Source organism: Diabrotica virgifera, chromosome 4 (genome assembly GCF_917563875.1).
Source record: "Diabrotica virgifera virgifera chromosome 4, PGI_DIABVI_V3a".
NCBI lineage: Eukaryota > Metazoa > Arthropoda > Insecta > Coleoptera > Chrysomelidae > Diabrotica > Diabrotica virgifera.
The window spans coordinates 96,067,938-96,092,139 of NC_065446.1; the positions used below are offsets into that span (position 1 = coordinate 96,067,938).

Here is a 24,202-nt window from a genome sequence, read left to right on the forward strand (position 1 = left end):
AAATGGAAACGATCGCTACTCACCCATGGGACCGCAGACGTTCAAATTTAATAAGCGTCTCTTTGTAAAGACAATGAAGTCGACTTTACTAAGTAACAAGACATTGACTCAACACACACATTACACTTTAACTCCCCCGAGCTAGTGGTAACTATATGTAATTACGTAGCTAAAGATTCAAAACCAAGGCCAGAAAACAAACAAAAAAAATGGAAAGGGGTCAAAAAATTAAAAATACGAAATAAAAAACTTAAAGTACAGCCAAAATTAAGAATATACAGAAGAAATAAAAAGATAACTGGAAGACAGACAAGAACACGAGGGCATAAACAAAGAAGAAGCCGCTAAAGAAACTCTGGGTATAAAGAAAGCTAAAAACAACTGCAGGACAGTGGTTTAATGAAGATAATCCGTAACTTAAAAAAATGCATACCGACCAATGATGCATTTGAATGTTGCAGGAATAAATGATTTTAGCGATAAGAACACAATATCAAAAAATATTTTTGTTTGTTGTAATTTAATTATCCTCTTAACTAAACAATATTCTTGTTTCTAAGCAAGTATTACACTATCTAGTACACTTTCTAAAAGTTGTAGCTCTAAGGAAACCACTCGCCGACTTGGCAACGCCGCCTACTGTCCATTTTCGTGGCTGAGCGTTAAGTGAATTTAACTCATTTAGTCTCATTGGTGACCGCTTCAGAAGTCTCGCGTCAGTTTTTAGTTACACTGAGCGGACTACAACAACCTGTTACTTTTGCGATATATCGAGTGAATTTAGTGTAGTTTCGAGTTTACGACGTTTCGTCTCTTTTGTTACTTCTTCGAATTTTATTTGGATATTTTATTCTGCGACCATGGCCAAGAATAAGATGCATTCAACGTAAGTTATTCACAAGTTTTATGTTGTGAAAAGTTAAACAATTTGAAATTTCGACAAAAAAAGAAAGAAACATATAAATAAATGCGAGTACTGATACACTTGTACATAAATAGGGTTGTTCTGATTAAATCATTGAAAATTTAAAGAGACATACTCCCTAATAATTTTTATATTATTTCTTCTATTTTGTTTATACTTAAAACAATACGCAAATGTTTTATGTTGTGAAAAGTTAAATCATTTGAAGTTTCGACAAAAAAAAAAGAAATAAAACCTAAATAAATGAGAGTATCTACCTAGCTACTGATACACTAGTACAGAAATAGGGTTGTCTGATCGAATCATTGAAAATTTAAAGGGACCTACTACTTAATAATAAATTGTTATATCTCTTCTATTTTTTTTATAAAACAAGACGCAAATGTATCATTTGAAGTTTCGACAAAAAAAATAAATAAAACAAATAGATTAGAGTCCCTCTACCTACTGATATACTTATACAGTAATAGGGCTTTTCATCGGTTATCATTTGTTTCGAGCTTCTGTCATATTATGTTGTATAATCTGTGTATAATATTAATATACACGGATTATATACGACATATATGACAGAAGCTCGAAACAAATGACTGTGAATGAAAAGCCCTATAGGGTTGTCCTGATTGAATCATTGAAAATTTAAAGATACGTCCTCCTCAGTGGCGTGCGGTGACTTTTTCGAAAGGGGAAGCGATTCAATAAGGATATAAAAATATTTTCTTAAGGGTCGAGGGTCGAGCCACTTCCCACCTGATAACACTCTGATGCGCAGGGGCTCTTTATCAGCAAAGTACTTAATTATTTGAGACGTCCTGGGTACAAGGACTCACACACTAAATCCGTGACGCGTGAATGCGTGAGGCACTCTATTCCTGCTATTTCTAGTGACTAGTGACCTATCATTGATCTGTATTGCTAGCTCGGGCCTTGAGTCCTCGCGCCGGGCTGGGTTTTCTAAAGAAGAATCCTATTTAAAAAAATTTTATACTCCGAGGCATTTTCCACAACACACAACTTTCACTAAAATGACACTTATTTATACTCGAGGTCTATTCCCCTATCAACTTCTGATAAATTGTTGAATGCAGTCTTTTTCAATGGATAATAGAGCTAACTTTCAAAGTCTGTCTTCGCTTGTTGAATTTCTTTTAAACTCTTAATTTGAAACTTTTAATGCATCTTAATACCGCAAAACTTCGTTCAACTGATGCACTTGTGGCTGGGATAGTTAGTAGTACTAATTCACACAACTTGACCACTTCACACAGTGACTTGTTTAAACCAGTAGTTATAAATAAATCCCAGATTTCTGGGTATTTCTTTATCATTAATGTCAGTTGTTTCTGTTTCATAAATGACACTTAACTGAGAATGCAAAGCTGGGATATCAAAAAATTTTCATTATTTAATCGTAGTGAAATAAATTCCTCTGTGGGAAATGTTGATGAATTATAATTAGAAATATTAAGATTATACCTATATAATTCTACAAATTTTAAATCGTTAAAATTTTGAAAGCTAGAATTCATTTGTTGTAGAATATTATCAAAAGGTCTCTTTGTTTCCTACGTTTTCTCTGTCTCTCTGTCTCCGAAATTATCAATCTTCATTATTTTTCTTTCATGTTCAAACCCCATATGTTCAGTTTTATCCCAAATATTTTTAAACTGCTCTCGTTTTTTTAATTATCGTATTAATAAAGTCATCAATTTGTCTTATACAAAATGCAATACCATTAAATGGTATCGTCATATCGCCTTCCCGAAAGTGAAATTCTCCGACTGTTACTGCTGCTAAGGGGTGCTTAGGTATTACATACGTTCGCTTAAAGAATATTTCGATTTAAATTTTTTGCAGAGATTTTTCCTTTTACTGATCTTTTATTTGACATTTTACAGAAATCAAAATTTGATTTTTGACAGCACGAGCCAGCAGTAACAGTCGGAGAATTTCACTTTCGGGAAGGCGATATGACGATCGCTTCCAGGGTACCAAAATTCGCGCGACTAGTGGGTACGGTCATTGAACCCTGACCAATTTTTAAACGGGACAGCTGCATGACAAGCGGCGATTTTGAGATGCGCTTCTGTCGGTCGGGAGTGAACCGAATAGTTGGATTGTGTGCATATTGAGTTCGTTCGTACGCGATTAATTTTTAATATTTTTCAATGCCTATTGCCTAGGTAATATGTAGATTACTTGGAAAGGTGATACAGTAGCGATCAACAGGTAGCCAAAACGCGTTCCAAGATTGCGGCTGTAATTTTGAATATTTTTTCGAGATGTTTGGCACACGTGTTCGTAATATAATAAAGAATGGCGGTACAGAGCCCAATTTGAAAAATTTATTAATATGTGGAAATTACTCTGTAATTAAATACAATATTAAAAAAACGAGCCTGTAGCACCATTAAGAAGAACAAAAAAATACACTTTCTTCAAATATACTTTTTTATCCGATGCCTAGATTTTGTGTCATTTTGGAACTACTAATGAAATAAAAAAATTTAGTAGTTCCAAAATGACACAAAATCTAGGCATCGGATAAAAAAGTTTATTTGAAGAAAGTGTATTTTTTTGTTCTTCTTAATGGCGGTACAGGCTCGTTTTTTTAATATTTCATTTAATTACAGAGTAATTTTCACATATTAATATATTTTTCAAATTGGGTTCTGTACCGCCATTCTTTATTATATTACGAATACGTGTGCCAAATATCTCGAAAAAATATTCAAAATTACAGCCGCAATTTTGGAACGCGTTTTCGCTACCTGTTGATCGCTACTGTTTCCTCTTAAATATTAATTAATAATATATTTTCTTATATCGACGTATAAATAGGGAAGCGGTGCTTCCCCCGCTTCCATGGACCGCACGCCTCTGGTCCTCCTTAATAATGAATTGTTATATTTCTTCTATTTTTTTTTATAAAACAAGACGCAAACGTTTTATGTTGTAAAAAGTTAAACCATTTGAGGTTTCGACAAAAAAATAAAGAAAACATAAATAAATGAGAGATTTGATATACTTGTACAGAAATACGGTTGTTCTGATTGCATTTTTTTATTAAAATTTGTTGTTGTTTGTTTGGGTTTATATGACTGCGGACACTAAATCCATTCGCCAATTTAACAGTGTTTTACTTTTTATTCTTATCCTAAAACTAATACTAAATATTAATCCCTAATAAGCAATAATTCTACTAATAAATAATTATTTTTAACATTTTTTAATGATGTTCTCAGAGTTCCACAGCAAAATATTAAAATTTAAATAGACCTACTCCCTAATAATTATTGTTATATTTCTTCTATTATTTTATGTATAAAATGTTAATACTTTACAACGATTTACTTTTTTGTAGCTGTAGCCTTCATATTATATAGGTATCATTCAATCATTCTGCAAACTAGACGCTGTCAAAAGTGTTATAAAGAAAGCGGAAAAATAGAGAGAGCAATGTATTAGTAAGCCACACATACTTATTGATCTAACACGACATACTTTGAATGAAATGAAAAGAAAAACAAGTATTGTATTCAGAAAAAATATATATCTAAATTTCTTATCTTTGTTCTGTTAGCGTTATAATCCTTTGTAGGTTTCTTAATTATCTTTTGGTATCCTTTCTGCCTACCGAGTCTGATTCTATCCATTTTTTTTACAAAGGTCTTCCCTTGTCTTTTCCGCTGGTCCATATCCAGTGCTGTTATGATTCTTCTTGTTCCAGCATGTTTACTAAGATAGTCTCCAAATCCCCTTTATGGGATTTCTTTTCCTCTCTTGTCTTCTTCTTATTTTGTCATCATAACTCTGGATGGTTCTATGCCTGTCTGTCTATGTCTTTCCGTTCAGATATCTCTTGTACCCTTCTCCTTCATTGTTTTCTCATTCTCATTGTCATATTCTTTTTCGTCTCATGCACCTATGATATTATCTACATACTTACTTATTTCATTTACTTTATTTCATCTACATACTTATTTCACTTACTTGCTGTCTTTGTTCTGTTGGCGTTATAATCCTTTGTAGGTTTATTAATTATCTTTTGGCATCCTTTCTGACTTCAGAGTCCGGTTCTATCCATTTTTTTCTGACAAACGGTCTTCCCTTGTCTTTTCCGCTGGTCTGTTGTTGCTATGATTCATCTTACTCCATCACATTTACAAACAAGATAGTCTCTCCATCTCCTTTATGCATTTCTTTTCCTCTCTTGTACCCAGAGTAGCCTGCAAATTTTCATTCATGTTTTACCATTGGCTTTGTAACTTTTCTCACTGTGTTGTCACTTACAGCTTTCACTTTTGTCGTTTTATATTGACAGACATATCCTTCGTTTATTATTCTTATTACTTCTTTAGTTTTTACATTTTTTGGATGTTTGCATAAAGAATGAATAGAAATTGTAGACGCACGTTTTCCAGCAATATCTGTTGCTATGTTTGCAGAGTAGGTATAATATATTGCTTTGAAACAGATAAAGCATAGCCTTCAAAAGATTTTTTTAATTTGCTATCGCACGATTTTTTTATTTATTTAAACGGAAAACCCCAATTACAAAAAAACTACATTATGAATACAGCTAGGATATGTCAATAACACAACATACTAAAAACCATTAACAAACCATGAGAATAGTTCTTACTTTGTTTACAAAATATTAAGAGTATTATACAGTACGGTGCAAATGTCTGGAATAAAAAAATCATTATTTCGGAAGCCAGCGACTTTAAGAAAAAATCCTGAAACAGGTTGATTTTTAATTTTAACACGTTGACGGACATAACGTATATAGACGTCTAATTTCCATTTATGTAATGTGACACAACGACTAAGACGTTGCATTTTTCCCTATTCTACTTTGCAAACTACATATATAGTGTCACAACACTTGCTTATACATTTGACGCACTGTCCGTCAACGTGTTAAATTATGATTTTTGACATATTATATTATACTAGTGACGTCATCCATCTGGGAGTATGACGCAGTCGATGATTTTTTAATTTAGAATAGGGGTCATGTGCTAGCTCATTTGAAAGGTTATTTAATTCTCTATTCAGTAATATAAACATGGACATAATTATTTATACAGGGTGTCCTAGAAAAATTATTTTTAATTAAATTAATTGACACAAAAAAAAGAATATATGTAATTTATTTATTTCATAAATAAACATTGATTTTCGCTTAAATTCAATGTTCAAACTGCCAAGAGGCAGATAGGTGGCAGCTTGAACATTGAAATTAAGCGAAAAGCAATGTTTATTGATCAAAAAACTTTTTATTTGTTTGTTTTCTGAAAGCAGTAGAGTGTATTTTGAATTAAATAGATTACATACATTTTTCTTTTTGTGTCAATTAATTTAATTAAAAAATTTTTTTCTTGGACACCTTGTATAAATAGTTATGTTAATATTTATATTACTGAATAGATAACTGAATAAGCTTTCAAATGGGCTAGCACTCGACCCCTATTCTTATTTAAAAAAATCATCGATTACGTCATCACTCCCAGATGGATGACGTCACTAGTATGATATATACGTCAAAAAATCATAATTTAAAATTAAAAATCGACCTGTTTCAGGATTTTTTCTTAAAGTAGCTGGCTTCCGAAATAATGAATTTATTCCAGACATTTGCACCATACTGTATACCTCTCTTTTTTACAAAAATCCTGATAGCTCGGGGAGACAAGATTTTTCTTGGGACTGTGACATGAAATTATTCATGAAAGTACCCGATTTTTTTTTTAGTTATTTTAGGCTATATTCCTAAAGAAAAAACTTTTTTTAATTATTAATAATTTAGTTTAAAAAATGCCAGTTTTCTGATTTTTTACTTATCATTAAAATTACAAAACTGCAAATTAGGGGAAAATCGGGGATTTTATAATCATTCTAAAAAATCAACGTAGATATTTATTATTGCGCCCAAATGTGTGTATTGTGGTCCTTAATAAACCCTCGAAATTTCAGATCGATCCATCAATTAGTTTGAAAATTATTCTATTTGTTTGTCCCAGAGACCTTTTTTTGCAATAACATTAGTCAGAAAATAATAGATAAAGATATTGTAATTATATATATACAAAATGGAATTTTAAAACTATCAATATGCATCAAAAAAGTGATAAAAAAAATTTACAACGCAAAACCCTTCTGCAAAATTACGGTTACTTTTGTATTATGTATAAGCATTTAGAATAAATTTTAAACTATTGCTCGTAGATAAAATCTTTTTTCAATTTCGAAAAGCTGATAATTTTGACACAAATTTGAAAGAAATAGAAAGTCATTTTGGAACGATTAGATAAAAATAGGAATTATTTATTTAATTCGTATGTAGCTAATTCCTTTATAATTATAAGTTTCATTTTAAAGATAAAGACTTGAAAGTTTTATTAAACAGTAGAAGATTCATTAGTATAAAACAAAAAAGTATAATTTTTTGGGAAAATGTATATTTTTTAGCTGTTTAAACAAATTAAATTGTTTATTTGTTAATAATATGATTAAAATATTGCATATTAAAAAAAACTCAAATTCCATCAACTAGAACCGCAGATAAAGAAAATTACGTATATTGAAGCCCATTAACATTTTTGAAGGCTTGAATTTTGAGTTCTCTTTAATATCCGACTAATCTTCATTTCAGCCTCATTTTTACCACTTACAGACAATGATCTAAGTTTAAATATACATACTCTTATCCCTACTTTTTAACTAATCGTTCTAGAATAATTTTGTTTTTTGTTTAAATTCGTGTAAAATTCTCGATTTTTTAAATTTGAAAAAATATTTCGTCTAGGCGTAATAGCTTAAAAGTCATTCTAATACCTAATTGTTTAGACGTTAAAAATCACAATAATTTTGCAAAATGATTTTTAGCTATAAACATGATTTTTGTTTTAACCTTTTTTTATACCTATTGATAGTTTAACTCATAAACTTTCATTTGGTATGCGTCGAATTACCGTATCTTCATTATTTTTTGGCAACTAATATTGCAAAAAAGATGTCTGGGTTAAACAGAATAACGTTTAAACTAATTGATAAATTGATTTTAAATTTTGGGACCACAATACCCAACTTTGCTCAAAATAATAAATATATAATAGGTTGGACCTAAATACCAGAAGAAGGGTATGGAGAGATTGGTGGTTGAATGAAAAATAGATGATAAAGAACTAGAGGAAGATCGCTACTTCGATGGTCGGACCAAATAAAGAGCACTACTTTCTCTCTCTCTCTCTCTCTCTCTCTCTCTCTCTCGCGCGCGCTTTCTCTGAGGCATCACATTATGCACAGGCGAAAGAGGAATAGATAGCAATCGCACGTCGAATACCATAACGTCCACACATTCTTACGAATGACAAAACATAGAGGAGGGGAAGGAAAACCAAGTTACTGAGGTGACCATTGTTTAAAGTAATAATATATATTATGATCCTGTCTCCTTTTTGTACATTTTCCCTGTAGTTTCTCTCGATCTTATTGCAGTCATTAAATAACATTTTTTTTTATTTTGACAACTTTTGTGGTTTATTAGAGTGCGATTAACCAAGCGTTAATAAGTATATCAAATACGAGTAATATATACAAAAAAATTAACATGTAGAACATGTTTGTTAAAAAAATGTAAATATGCAAAAATAAATATGTATATTAAAGATAACTTGCTAACATTTTTACAAAGATAAACGTATTTTTACAAAATAGTTCAGGGTGCGGATGAAAAAACGTGTTATAATTCAGGAATTTTTGAAACCTATCAGTTGTTGTAACTGACGATGTCGGGAATAACTTATACTAAAATGTGACAGCTAATTTTGGGTGTATATTTATTTAGAATGTTTTAACTTGTAAAATTTGCAATTTTTAGAGATTTTTAATTCTATAGCTAAAGGATATTTATTTTAGCGAAAAACTTTCAAATAGAAATAGAAAATTGTAGGAATTAAATAACCTGCAATTTGAGCTAGTTTAATTTGGCAAGTTTAATTTTGTTAATGTGTTATTGCAACACAGCAGCCCGCAAAAGGGCCATGCATGGCCGTTTTTTGCAATAATTGGATTATTTATTATAAAAATAACTTTTTTATTCTTTAAGGCTTTAAAATGAAGATATTTCAATTTCAAACATAAATTTTTTTTAAAACCTCATGCTTTAATTTTATCCGGAGAGGTCAAATGTAGAAAGATATAACTTTTGAAAAAAAACCGTAGAGTTAATCCTGGATCAGTTCTCTTCCTAAAGACTTATATTTTTATATTCTGATATATAGAGTACAGTAAAACCTCGATAGAACGGACCTCGGATATAACGGACAAACAATCAGATCAAAAATGTAAAAAAAATTGAATGCAAAAAAATATGAAGAATCGAATTCTAGAAGGAAAAACAACAAGGACAGGATCTCGGCACTGCTTTGTGCTAACGCCGATGGATCGCAGGGATTGACTAAGTACTATAATTGTTTTTTGGTAAATCTCGCAAAACTAGTGTTGTCAAAGATATAATCATCAAAAGGCATTATCTGCCCGTTTCATATTATAAGCTCTAATAGGGCATGGTTCACCAGAGATATTTTCAAAAATTGGTTTTTAAAGGATTTGTACCTGCAGTGAGAAAATTTTAAGAGAAGAAACTGGTAATACCGTCTAAAGAGGTGAAATGTTTATTGATTTTAGACAAAGCTCCTGCAAATCCCCTTGAAAGTATCCTAATTTCATTACATGGCAACTTTAATTCCATGTTTTGCTAAAAAATACATCGCTGTTAAACCCATGAATCAGTGAATAATTTTGTCAACCAAGTGAGTATATTGCCATAATTTTTTAGATGAAGTAGAAAAGTAAAAAAGTAGCGAACAAAACTTTATTCCTTTTTTAACTTTCTAGTGTATAGTTATAGTGTATATTATTTCTTTTTCCTTTCCTTTTTCAGTGTAGATTTCTACACTGTATCTAAATACAGTACCTACCTACGTAATTTAAAAAAAAATTTCATCGATTTTAAATTTATTTTTATACAATGGACTTTCGGCGTTAACGGACATCCCTTCCCCCCAATTAGTCCGTTATATCGAGGTTTTACTGTACCTACCTATGCCTGCTCAGGTGGGAACCATATGGGAAACTTTTTTATTATCAATTTTACGAAAAAAAGTTATTCTTAATAAAATGCTCTGCATAGTCTAAAATCTAAAACCCAACCATCAGATATCAAATTTTAGCAACTTTATACGGGGTATGTCCAAAATATAAATTTCGTTAAAGAGTAAAGTACCTTTATATTCCAGAATATCAAAAATTGTTATTATGAAAAGTTGTTTGGAATTAAAAACTATGTTTTAATATACAATTACATCCTTCTAATTAATTTTTTTTAAATTTTTTTCTCAAATTAAGGATACCCATCATCATTTTATTACAAGTATGATAACTATTTTATTATCAATTTTACCAAAAAAAGTTATTCTTTTTCTTAACTCTTTCAATTGTATACGAGGTATGTAAAAAAATATGAATTTAGCTTAAAAGTTAAGTGCCTTTATAGTTCACAATATTTCAATTAGAAGGATGTAATTGAACATTGCAACATAGTTTTTAGTTTTAAACAACTTTTCTTAATAACAATTTTCGATATTGTGAAATATAAAGGTACTTTACTCTTAAATGAAATTCATATTTTTTGACATGCCTCGTATCAAATTAATAAAATTTGATATCTGATGGTTGCATCTTAGTTTCTATACGATACAGAGTATTTTATAAAGAATACCTTTTTTTCGTAAAATTGATAATAAAATAGTTATCAATAGGTTCCAAGTTACGCAGACATACTGCATAAAAGCTAAAAAAAAATTTGTTGAACATTTATTATTGTTGAGGCTTATTATGAAATGTATTTTAGGTAAGTTTTACAGAAAAAAAGTTTTGATTACTTTGTATAAACATTTTTTTATAGTATTTTTACTACAAAAGCGATATTACGTAGGTCAAAATTTTTGACGTAAAAGAACTGTCAAAACATTAGAATGTGACCTTTCTTTATTGCCATATTTATTATAAACATGGCAATAATGAAAAGTCACATTCTAATGTTTTGACAGTTATCTTACGTCAAAAATTTTGACCTACGTAATTTTGCTTTTGTAGTAAAAATACTATAGCTGGTAATTTTTGGTTTTTGTATTACATTTTTTTATCTTTCTTAATTTTCTCAAAAAAAATTGTTTATTTCATTTCTTAAGTAAAATAATTAAGTGCATTTTAAAGATTACATCCCAAGCTTTAAAAAACACCTATAAAATTGTAATAAATCTTTTCAAACTTGAGTAATACGGTAGTAAATCTGTAAAACTACGAAGTTTTCAAAAATTACATTTTTTGAGACATTGTCGTATCATTTGAATTAAATTTTTGAGATTTTTTTGAACGCATTATGGTTTAGTAAGATGTTTAAAAGGTGAGTTGTGCAAACTTGAGTGTTTTATAGGTAAAATTGTATAAGTTACACATTTTTAAACCATTTTTAAACAAAATTCATGTAAGTCTGACTTTTCGCTCACACTATACTTATACCAACACATTTTATTTATTTTTATTATAACCATAATATAGCTTAATTGTTCTTCTTTCATGTCCAATTTGTAAAATTTCATTTGATTCATTAGTTAAAAAATTATATTAAAATAACTCGTACGTAAAATAAATATTCGTTACTTACAAATACCTACTGAAAGTAACGATTACTATACAGAGAGGCAAATTGTTACTTTGATTACTCTGATTACTTCGACTTCGTACCAATCGTATCAGAGCGAGTAACGACTATTGTATCTACAACCAGTACTTTTGATTACTTTCTACCAATCATATCTCAGCGACTAACGGACGGGACCGGTATTTTACGAGTGTTATCGAATATCGTTATCGGTATGAAGCGTTTTAAGGGTGTGAGCCTCAGAGTCTCACACTGTGAGGGTGAGGAGAAGATAGAAGATGAAACAGAGGGAGGTATAATGGAGATAAAATATGTAATGTATGTCATTAACAAAGATCGAATGCGAGAACCCTATATTTTTATCTAGATCTATATATATACCTATACAAAATACCTATCTACTGAGAAATACGATTCTCGATATGATTACCGGTACTCAAATACAAAAGTAACAAAATTAATCATAGTAATCAAATCATTTTTATCCCTTAAACAGATCGATGAAGGTCGTTGTTATATCGGAATACCTATACAAAATACCTACCCACTGAGAAATACGATTCTCGATATGATTACCGGTACTCAAATACAAAAGTAACAAAAGTAATCATAGCAATCAGAGTAACGAATACTGTAAATGATTACTTTATACAAAATACCTACTATCTGACAAACGAGTCCTGGCGGCTGACCTTGCCCGAAAATACACAGCGATAAATGCACAATACGACAAGGTCACGCGCCACGTCTCGCTTGTTCGATAGTACCTACTGAGAAATACGATTCTCGATATGATTACCGGTACTCAAATACAAGAGTAATCAAAGTTACGAATACTGTAAATGATTACTTTATACAAAAGTAACGATTTGTAACGAATACTCGAAAGTAAGTATAATCAACATCACTACTGTTTGTGAGAAGGGTGACTTTAGCGTTATAAATAAAAAATTATACAAGCTATAGATGTAATTTTAGAAAAATCTTTATATGAGGTTTTTTTTTGTAAAATTTTCTGAATTTTTCAATGGTTTAGTTAGTTATTTTCTAAGATTTATATTTTCGGAGTTATGTAAAAAAACAACTAATTTCGCAGTTCATTTGTTTAATAAAAATGAAGCACCCACTTCAGGAGTAGAACTTTTTGATATGTTATTAAATATTCTTAATATAAAAAAATTATTTTTACAATAAATAATGCAATTGCAAAAAACGGCCATTTTGGACCCTTTTGCAATAACAAATTAACTAAATTAAACTTGCCATAGCTCAGCATTATAGGTATTTTAATTTCTTACAACTTTATATTGGAAAGTTTTTCTCTAGAATGAATATCCTAAGCTGCAGAATCCAAAATCTCTAAAAATTGCAAATTTTGCAACTTAAAAAAGCTATAAATAAATAGGCACCCAAAATTATGCGTTACATTTTAGTAGAAGTTATTTCTGACATCGTCTTTTACAACGCCTGATAGGTTTTAAAAATTCCAGAATTATAACGCGCTTTTTCCCCACCGCCTGGACTAAAATGTATTTTCACAAAGGTGAGTAACACACTTTGCTGATCTATGTTGGATGGGTCTTTGAGAAGTGCAATTATTTTCAATTTTCCGCTTCGGAAAACTGTTTCTTGGAGCTTCCATTTTTTATGTAACCTTTTATGTTTACTTAACGAGCGCTTGTTTTACATTACATCAACTCTCCAATTTAGATTTATAATCAACTATAGAAGCACAATAGCTATCGATCTATTTAACAAGATTTCTTCTATTTTTATAAACGTTTTGCCAGTATATAGGGTTCTAAGGAATCAAGATATTCATTTATGCCATTTTTATTACATCCTTACACAGGGTCGTGTAAATTAGTTTGTTAAGTTACCAGAGAACGGCAGTTCTCGCCAGTGGCGCACACCCACACCCCCCTACACGAGACACTATATATACACGAAATTTTCGGTTTTATAAATCTGATTGAATTGAAAATTGGGCCAACTCCCATCTTAAAGTTCAGGGAAAGACTCACCCATTCATATGTCAACCGTCCATTTTGGTCCAAGGGTGTGGATTTTACGACCCTTCCTATTTAGGGTCCGTTTTTCGTTCTCGTCCCCAAAACTCCCAAAAAATTTTTGTGGAGTCCTACCTTTGCGGCTTCTAATAGTACTGATCATTACCTTTCCAACACATGTCTAATTTTGAAAATCGGTTATACAGATTATATCAGATATTATATCAGATACTACTTGTCAATACGTTTCAAACTCATGTTTAGTGATCAAAATCGGTTAAGCCGTTTAGAAGTTATTAAGCTACAAAAGTATAATCCAATTAACGATTATTCCCCAAAATGGTTTATGTAGTTGTAGTGATTATGACGCTAAATTTGATCAGGCAACGGGCAATCCGAGTTTATTTACCGGCCATCCCAATATTTTTTTCAATCTATTTCGAATAGAAAAAAACTTAGTGTACATTCAATGGACACTAGATCATTTGGGGGGTAATGCGACAAAGGCGACCATTTATAAAGCTTAACGTGTAATCGACAAACATTGCATTCAACTTCATATATTTAATTTATAAATAACTTTGACAAACTCCTGATACAAGAATAAAAAACCGCTAAACGCCGTAAAAATGAGTGGCGTATACAATATTCCAGCTACCAAAGATCTGATATGAATATTACGTGTCGCGAAAATGTATTTTCATTTTGATGCAAAACAAAATTCTAGTTTTATTTTAAAATATTTTTCTATAAAATTTGCTAAATTTAAAGTAAACGCGCCACAAAACAGTTTCAAAATTCAAACTGTATCAAAGTTACTCTTTTGTGCCGCGTTTTACTTCAAATTGAGCAAATATTATGGAAAAATCTTTTAAAACAAAACTAGAATTTTGTTTTGCATCAAAATGAAAATACTTTTGTAGCTGGAATATTGTATGCGCCACTTATTTTTACGGCGTTTAGCGGTTTTTTATTCTGGTATTATTATACACTATATATTATTATATTGCGTTCAGGCTACATTTGACCATGCCTGTAGGGCCTGGTCCTATCCAAGTGTCTGGAAATACATTTAAAAACTGCCATGTTGCCCAGCAACCATGAACCTCGTCTTCTAAATCACCATCATTCTCCTTAAGTGTTTCTCCGTCTTCAGATATTATTAGCTATTCAAAATTTAATTAATTGTTCACTGTAAGGACGTTTCTTGCCCATGATAGTTTTTTCCTTCCTAGTCCAGTCTTCTCTTGATTAAAGAAAAGTTCGCATTCCTTGTTTATTCTATGCAGCACTTCTTCGTTTGAGGTATGTGATGTCCATGAAATCTTGAGGATTTTCCGGCATATCCACATTTCGAAGGCCCCCAATTGATTTACGGTTAATGTTTTAAGGGTCCACGTCTTAACTTCGTAGAAAAAGTCGAAAGACGTAGTCGACCAGACGTAGTCTTTTCATAAACGTAGTAAAGTTTAGAATTTTATTCGAGAATCACATAGGATAGGAGTCTTTTGATTTTTTCGAAAGATATTCTGGCCTGTTATAATATTGATCTTATTTCTGGATCAGGATTTAGACTGCTATCGAACATCATAGGTACTTTTAGGGTAACGGAGCAAAATACAAAATTTTGACGCATGTCAAAATTTTCAATGTGTTTTAAATGTATTCATTTTTTTCGAATTATGAGAAAACTAATAAGTATTTTTTAAAAATTTAAACGGAGAATGAAAGACTACTTTATTAACGAGGGCCGAAAGTCCCTTAGAATAAATAAAAAGTTTCTTTTAAATGAAATTTGCAATTAAAAATCACACTAAGTTTTCTCTTTTATTTTCACCCCTGTTGGGATAACTTATTAAAATAAACATTATAGACACATTGAAAATTTTGACATGCGTCAAAGTTTTGCATTTTGCTCTGTTCCCCTTAAGAGCAAACAGTAGCGATCAACAGGTAGCAGCAAACGCGGTCCAAGATTGCGAAAGTTCTATTCAAAAGTGAGGCAACAGTGCGTCGGTAATTCGACACTGACAGTGACGTTTATAACTATCAAAAACAATAATTTTTATACACATAGGCGCGAAATGTTGCCAAGTTAGTGACGTTCGATAATGACTTTTTCGAAGTCTATGAAGCATATAAACATATCTTTCTACTGGTCCTAGCATTTTTGGGCCAGAACTAGTAAACTGAACAGGGTTCTCTCGTTCCCATCTCCGCTCTGAAAGCCAACTGATCCTCCCCGATCCCATCATTGTAGCTTTGTTTGTGGTAATTGAGCATACTTTGATGATGGATTTTCTGTATAACCTGTTTTAGGTGACTTTTATCACTTCTTCAGGATGTGGTATGTATTTCTGTGGAATGGGACGTTTCATCACCGTCGGTTCATCTCCGCCGTTTCGATGCCGCCGGTTCATCGCCACTCCATTTCATCGCCGTCCGTTTCATCGCCAGTTAGTCAGTTGATTTTGTATTATGGGAGATGACACGACACGACGTTAAATTCAGTTAAAACTTATGACAATTAAAAAGTTAAAAATATTATTATATTTACTGTTCTACTTCCCCTAAATTTTTGTACAGAAATTTTGGGTTCTTTTCGAATATAAGAAACAGTTTCTCTTGGTTGGAAATGTTGACCGTGAAATTTAAAAGATTATCATTATAATATAATATTTTATATTATAAAAGTTTAAAAGTCTATTAAAAAATTAAGTATGGCAACGGGAATGGTCATATCTCGCATTTCCTTGAATTCCTAATTAATACTAAAAATAAATAATAAATGTAACTGTCGAAAATTCGGAAATATATCAGATAGCGATTAACTGACTGGCGATGAATCGGCCGGCGATGAATCGGTTGGCGATGAATCGGTTGGCGATGAATCGGTTGGCGATGAACTGGCGGCATCGAAACGGCGGCGATGAAACGTCCTAGACCCATATTTCTGGGTAGTGGCACTGGTTCTGTCGTTGGTTACTAGTAGTATTCGGTGGTGGGTGTTAAAGACCTACGGACTAGGTCGTCTCCAGAGGGTGGTCTGAGGAGAAAGGTATTAAATGCTAAAACGGTTCTTTTCAGAATTATTTTTTATTTAATTTTAATGTGTTGAGTTATTTAAGTTGAATGTAAATAAGAAAAGAATAATTTTTTATGATTGGATTTTGAATTTAGGGCGCGTTGAAGACAGATATGGCAATATCCTCCCTATGGACAGGTATATTTGGACAAATGTGAGCTATTTATCTGGATGTATCGGATCCGATGATTGTTTCGTACTTTTTATAGATTCGGTTATGTACGGGTTATGTACGGGATTCGGGTTCAACGCATTTCAAACAGAGAAGTCTTTAACAGAGTAGGTCAAGGCGAAGGTGACTTAATGAAGATGATAAAAAAGAGAAAACTTGAATATCTGGGGCATATAATGAGAGGTAGCAGATATAGGATGCTGCAGTTAATACTCAATGGAAAGATCGACGGAAAAAGAGGAATTGGTCGAAATAAATATTCATGGCTCCGAAACCTTCGTCAATGGACTGGCTTATTAGCAGATCAATTGTTACATGCCGCACAAGATCGAGAACGATATCGGCAAATTGTTATGGAAGCTACCCACGCCTAAAAATTTGGGTACGGTACTTAAAGAAGAAGAAGGTTATGTACGACTTTTAATAAGCCTTTTGCTGTATGACTCAAAACTCAAAAGGTTTATCAGACGTAACTTAATGTTGTAGGTTTGACTTTTTGGGCAGTGGGATTCATATTGATTGTAGCTAGTCTTAAGGTATTTCTCCTGTCTCGTAAATGCGATGGAATAAAAGGACAAATATTTCGATGTTTTCTTTGAAATCTTCGCTGATGATTTTAACGTTTCTGGATATATCCATCTGGACCTGGGATTTTTTTGCGTTCATGAATGGAATTTATAATTTCGGTTTTCAGAATTTTTTGTTCTTGATACACGTGTGATACGTCTCAAGAACGAGAGCCAACGAAAATATTTTCTAATTCTTCTGGCTAATATAAAAAGTTATTAATAACATGATTAAAAAATTTGAATACAACGTTTATCAGTTAATTCTTTTTAAAATTTACATTTCACATAAAATATTTGCTTACTACGATTCATTTAATGTAAATTCATCAGAAAACAAATAAGAAAAAGGTATTTAAAATATCTCTTGAAACATGTTTTACTATTTATTCATCCCCATTGTATTTCAAAGATAAATATTGACGATGAGATGAGAACTTAATTAGAATTGGTGAACGGTTGGGCAGGATTCATTTCTAATGTTTAATTTTTTGTAAAAAATATAATCATGTTTTGCTAATCACTTTCATTCAACATCGCAAACAATATTAAAATATTTTTAACAAATCTAACTGAATAACAGTAGTAATATGCTCAAAAATTTCGAAACGATCGTACAAATAGTTTAACAGTTGAAAATAGTTTCTGTCCTTGTGGGATCGGTACTCACCCGAGGAACCGCAGACGTTCGGATACAATTAGCGTCTCTTTGCAAAGACAATGACGTCGACTTTGCAAAGTAACAAGACACTTACTCAACACACACTACACATGACACTAGGTACCTAACTGAAAATTCACCGTACCTACCATGATAACGGCCATTAGTTGTCAAGGCATTAGCTAAATAAAAAAAAGTTTAAAAGTTATTTCATTTGTTTATCCCAAAATATTTTTTTTTGCAATAATGTAAGTCAGAAAATAATGAAGTTACAGCAATTCTACGGATAGCTAATGAAAGAAGAAGGTTTATTCGATCAATATTGTTTAAAAAAATTTAAAAAAATAATTTTAAAAATTTCAAAATTATTTAGCAAAAACATATCGATTTATTGCTTATAAACATTTAGAATAACTGTTTAACCATTGCCTGCAGAAAAATTATTTTTTCATATTTGAAAAGCTTGCATTTTTTCACAAATTATAAAAAAAGTTGTCCTAAGACAGTTTGGGACGAAGTTAATATCTTTCTTTTTAATTCACAGCAGCTTTGTTTATAATAACTATCGAATGTGATTTTTTTGGCCGAAGCCGAAGTTCGACCTGTAGGTTACCTTCTGCCGAAGCTGAAGCCGAAGATGCTTTTTAATCATGTGCATTATATATTTATTAACTGATAGGTAACAAACAAAAATATGAAATTATAAGATAAAAAAGTCAAACATTTATACATTTTTTGGTAACAGAACAAAAATAAATCATATTAAAAAACAATTTCACCTTCGGTAAAACCTTGGGCTTCGTTTGGACCGAAGCCGAATGTTGGCCAAAGGTTTAAATATTGGCCGAAGGTTTAAATATTCGCCGAAGGTGGCCGAAGCCGATGCCGATGCCGAAACCGATGCCGATGCCGAAGCCGATTAATCGGTCGGTCTCCAGGTTTTAATGTACCAAATTTGGGATGCACGTACTGCACGCACTATTAAACAAAAACATTAAGCAAACTAGCAACAAAAATATTCGTTTTAGAAACTTTTGGATTTATCTTCTTTATTACAAACATCAAAAATACAACATGAATGAAGAGTAGAAACTGTGTTTTGTGCGCAATCCATGACAAAATTGACTATCCTTGCCAAATATTTATATTTGTACACATCCCGAAAAATCCAGAAAATTGTCAGTGTCGCTTAAATGCATTTTAACAATATAGTTGCTATTTTCAAGCGTACAATAGGTTGTTATACATTAATAGATCCTTTCTCGATGATATATGTATTGTTCAACTGCAATAAAATGCAGCGTTTAATAAAATCCTTGTTTATTTTAGAAATGAAAGATATTTTTAGATATGCGGCAAAAATATATTGTTACATTGTTTAATGGTAGGGGAGCAAAGTATGCTAAATGTGCAGTCATTCGAGCGTTATGGGGACCTATTGGGTTGTGAAGAGTAGGTCCTAAAACCAAAAAAAGTTAAGTAAAGTTTTTTATTTTAGTAGGCGCTTGCCATTTTTTAATTTAATTTTCCATTTCCAACAATCGTTTTTTGCGATTATAACGCCATCTATCTATAATTCGAAAAAATATTTCGAATAAAAGTTACTTATTTTTACGTAAGGAATCCAAATCTGCAATAAAAATGGGGGCTCCTATTTAAGATTTTAAAGTAACCCCACACCCCACCTCCATTGGAAGTCGTGTTTGGTATCATTCGATAGATTTTTAAAAAATATTGAGCCCATATTTTTTAGTTTTTCGATCTGTCATTCATTTCGCGAAATATTCGCTTTTTTCTTGTGAAACTTTGGGACTCACTCATTTCCTTATGCCCGGCTCAAATCGTCAGATTTTTGAAATATACACTCTTTTGCATGTACTTAACTTACCTTATCTTAATCTAACAATTTCGAGTTTTTTTAAGGATAAAATATTTTTTTTCGGGCCCCCTTTAACGAACTCCACTGTGTTAAGAGCCAATATATGGTATAGGTACATCTGCAGGGTACCAGGTTTCTCCCCATATGATAATCTGATGCGCTCGAGTAACTGCAAGAATCCCCGCTTGGGCTCCCCTATCATAATAAACACAGGTTCGCTTAAATACTTAGTTGGTACCCTCATCTATGGTTGGTACATTTACACCTTCAGTCATGATTCATGATAGTATTTACTTAACTCTATATTTCTTGAAACGTTTACTACGTACCAAATAATAAATATACTATGAGATTGTTACAGTCTCTTCCAGGAATTAGTGATTGTTTGGATTAAGTCTAAAAGCAAATAAAAGAAATTGATAAAACAGTACATGATACCAAGAAACAATTATTCTATCAATTTCAAGAATATAGGACCCTTTCTTATTGTCTCCACCAATTTAATAAGGTTCCATCTTAGACCAAGAGCTGTTTGAATGTATCATACCAAGTTTCGAGAACTTACGACTGTTTCTTTAGCCATGTCGCAAACAAAGCAAATAGATATTAACCATGGAGAGAACAATTTATACATATTTTCATACTACACATTATCACAATACAAATTATAAGTAGAGAGAATAATACAACATCCAAAAGAATTCTTAGTGACTAATTTTCCAAGTCCCAAATACTTGTTGGAAAGAGATAGTGGTATAATACTTATCGAAACTATGTAACCGCGAATGTAAAAAAAATGTGTGTGTACTTTGTACGCACGTAAGAAATTATACTTCTATTATATGATTTCAACGAAATCAATATACTTTAAACAGTTTATTACTTTCCAAAAGTATTTATTAAAACAATACCAAAAATTAAAAAAATTAAAGAATAAAACACACACAAACTCATTGCAAAATGCCACAAAGAAATGATTTCTGAACAATTGTTGGTAATAATTTTAACTAAATACGTATTTTCTGAAAAAAATATTATATAATAAACATAATTACAATCATAAAATGTATAAAAAAAATAAAAATTTGCATTGGGAATCGAACCCCTGTATATTAGGGTCATTAGGTTGCGAATCAAGACACGTTAAAATTCCGTTTAGACACACCAACTGAACGTTTTTAAACTTTTTGACAGTTGCTTTTTGTCTGAATTTAATCAAATTAGTTTGATTTTTGTGGAATTAAAATATTAAAATACAACAAAACATAGAGTAAGAAAAGATTGGTAGAATTAGATGAAGATTGGTAGAAATTTTGTTGGTAATCAAATTATGCAAATCGAAGCATTACCTACTACATTTTTCATTTTCCAAATAGGTATGTAATTTTTTATTACAATACTAAACATTTACAATTAAGTACCTGCTACTTTTAAAAACTATTTAAAAAGTCACTACAGTTATAAACTTACTTTTGTTTCTGTCCTCAACAATAAAAACTAATACACATTTGTTTACCCATAGCCGCCATATTGAACAATTTTTGACAGGTCATTAGGTCATTGTAATACCCAATCAGACAGACGTATAACGTTTGATCTGCGCGTAGCACCAAGAATTTTGATGAATTCGCGCACATATACATGTCCATTTACTCCCAAATGCGCCTAAAGAAGGCTAACTTCAAAAACAATTAAAGTGGGTGAAGAACTGATAAAAATAATGCCAATACTAGAAAATTATGAAAACTTTGTAGAGCTTGTAAAAAATACATATAGAAGACGTATTCTAAGAGACTTCCGGGCGGAATATGTCGCAGATCTTCATGACAATTATAAAGCGCTATTGCAGCAATACCAACAAGCATACGACAATGATATATGTTCTTCGTTGAAACTATGGAACTTGGTGAAGAGCTACTGAAAGCAGCATATCACTCCCGAACCGAAAGATGGAGTAACTTGCTGGGCGAATTAGGCATGGCACAAAAAAGCCAGCAAACATGGAAATCATTCGTTGCTAAAAACCTTAGCAACGATTCTACAAACCAACGGCAAGGCTTAACAAATAACACCGGATCAAATTGCTGATCAGGGATCCGAGGTAGATAAACCTATCGACCACTCCTAAATCAGAAATATTATCATGGGTCTTATGGATGTTCAGCATAAGACCAAATTACCTGTTCGTCTTGTCCACCTTGAGCTTTTTGGTCCAGCTGCTCTTCTGAACAGGCTAATATTAGGGCTTTCCCAATCTTGCAAGACAATACAATACACCCAACAATATGAAAATGTAGTAGTAGAAATTGGTTTTAACATTGTATTACGTACTTATTTCATAAATTGGAGAATCTTGTGTGTCTTTGGGTTGTGATTTATCAAAGGAAAACGAAGGACAACAATATAAGACTAATACATCGCCCACAGTATTGCACTCTATAACGCTCCAATGGGAGAAAAGTCATAACGACTAAAGAGAAAAGATCAGGACGTTAGGATAATTATCCTTACGTGGACCAAGAGTGACTTCAGAGGTAATAATCCGATCGTATACAGGAAAAGTACTAAGGCCTCGTTGGTCTAAGCTAGGAGCTTTATTAAGTGGGTCTGAATAGGACTAATAGAGAAGTAATACATGGATAACAGTTTGACACAAAGAAAACATGAATTACTGAATTCTAGGACCTACAGAATCATATGGCTCCAATAAGTCATGACCTGAAACTTATAAAGGACTGTAAATAATAAAAAAACATGTCAAAAGATCAAGTAGGCAACACTGTTAAAGTTGACATGTTTACCTATATGCTACAAAAAAATTATATCTTCCAGTTCTCTATCTCGAGTTAATGCCAGTTCTCGATCACACAACTATAAATGCACGTCAGCAGACACCGCGACAGTAGACTAAAATGAATTAAACTACGACCTCGAATCGGGGGTTGTCTCCTATTTATTACTGATTGCCAGACTAATTAATATTCGGAGAGTATTATGAACATGCCAAAGGGGTGCTTAAAAAAATGAGTGCAGTCATATAAAACTCAAGGAATATTGCGGCTGAATAGTCGGAGTACAGGTCTAACCAAAAGTTTTGAGAGCTAGACAATATAATGCCACAACTCCTCTAACCTCTTCAATTTATATACACTCACCGGCACAAAATTCCGCCATCCAAAATTTTTGATTAGGTTTGACAAAATTAAGTTTGAGATAACTTTATTATTTGTACTCCGATTTTCAAGATTCTTACATCAGTTTATAGATACATGTTATGGTGTCGTTCGTTATTATTTCGTTAACAATTTTTTTTGCTTAGATGGTATTATACGGGAATGAACGGAAGCGTTGTATTTTCTCCTAACTTTAAAAAAATTCTGTGGATAAACTGGATTTTGTTACATACGCCTTTTGTATTATCCTGAAAATATTCCTAAGATTTTGCTTTTTGAATTATCTTGAGTTTTCTTGTAAGAGCTGTACAGTTTTTTGTAAATAAAAACATTGATTGACTCATAAACATAAATATCTTGGATTGATAAGATTAGAATGGCCCCGTGTAGGCCAGATCTCAATCCTATTGAGCATTTATGGGATGAATAATAGCTATTCGCCGTCTCTTATGCCTCCATTAAATTTGGTACACTTATGCCCCTGGTAGAGGAATGTCGGGCTATTCCCCAGGCAGGGATAACACATCTTTATTAGATGCCAAACAGATTGCGAGCAGTCGTTGATGCAAGAGGTGGACATACCAGCTATTGAATTGTTTTGTTTTGGTATTAATTTTGTTTTGTGTTGTTAATTTTAGTTCGTTTGATGTTTTTAATTAGATAAGTAAACCTTAAAGCAGTATTTTTATTTACAGCTTTTAAAGTAAAAGAGATTCGGATAATTCAAAAAACAAAATCTTAGGGATACCTCCAGGATAATACAAAAGGAGTATGTAACAAAATTAGCCCTCCAATTTTTCCACAGAATTTTTTAAAATTTGGAGAAAATACAACAATATCGAAAATACAATAATGCCATCTAAGCAAAAAATGTTTGGTTACCGGAATAGTAAAAAACGACACGAAAATATGTACCTACAAACTGTTGCAAGAGTCTTGAAAATCAGAGTATAAATAATATAGTTATAAATTAACTTAACTTAATCAAAAACTGTCA

General features: G+C 31.7%; 1 protein-coding gene across 5 annotated transcripts in view; it reads left to right on the top strand.

Moving 5' to 3' along the window:
- LOC114329807 (transmembrane ascorbate-dependent reductase CYB561) overlaps nt 1-24,202 on the top strand; it is a 561,950-nt gene that overhangs the window by 308,110 nt on the left and 229,638 nt on the right. The window contains exon 1 of one of the 5 annotated variants that reach the window (XM_028279041.2): nt 678-886. The exons of the other annotated variants lie outside the window; for them this stretch is intronic. Within the exon in view, the coding sequence (XP_028134842.1) occupies nt 861-886 (26 nt within the window). The 5' untranslated portion in view covers nt 678-860. Of the gene's footprint in view, nt 1-677; nt 887-24,202 lie in introns of those variants that run through there. 5 annotated transcript variants of the gene reach the window in all.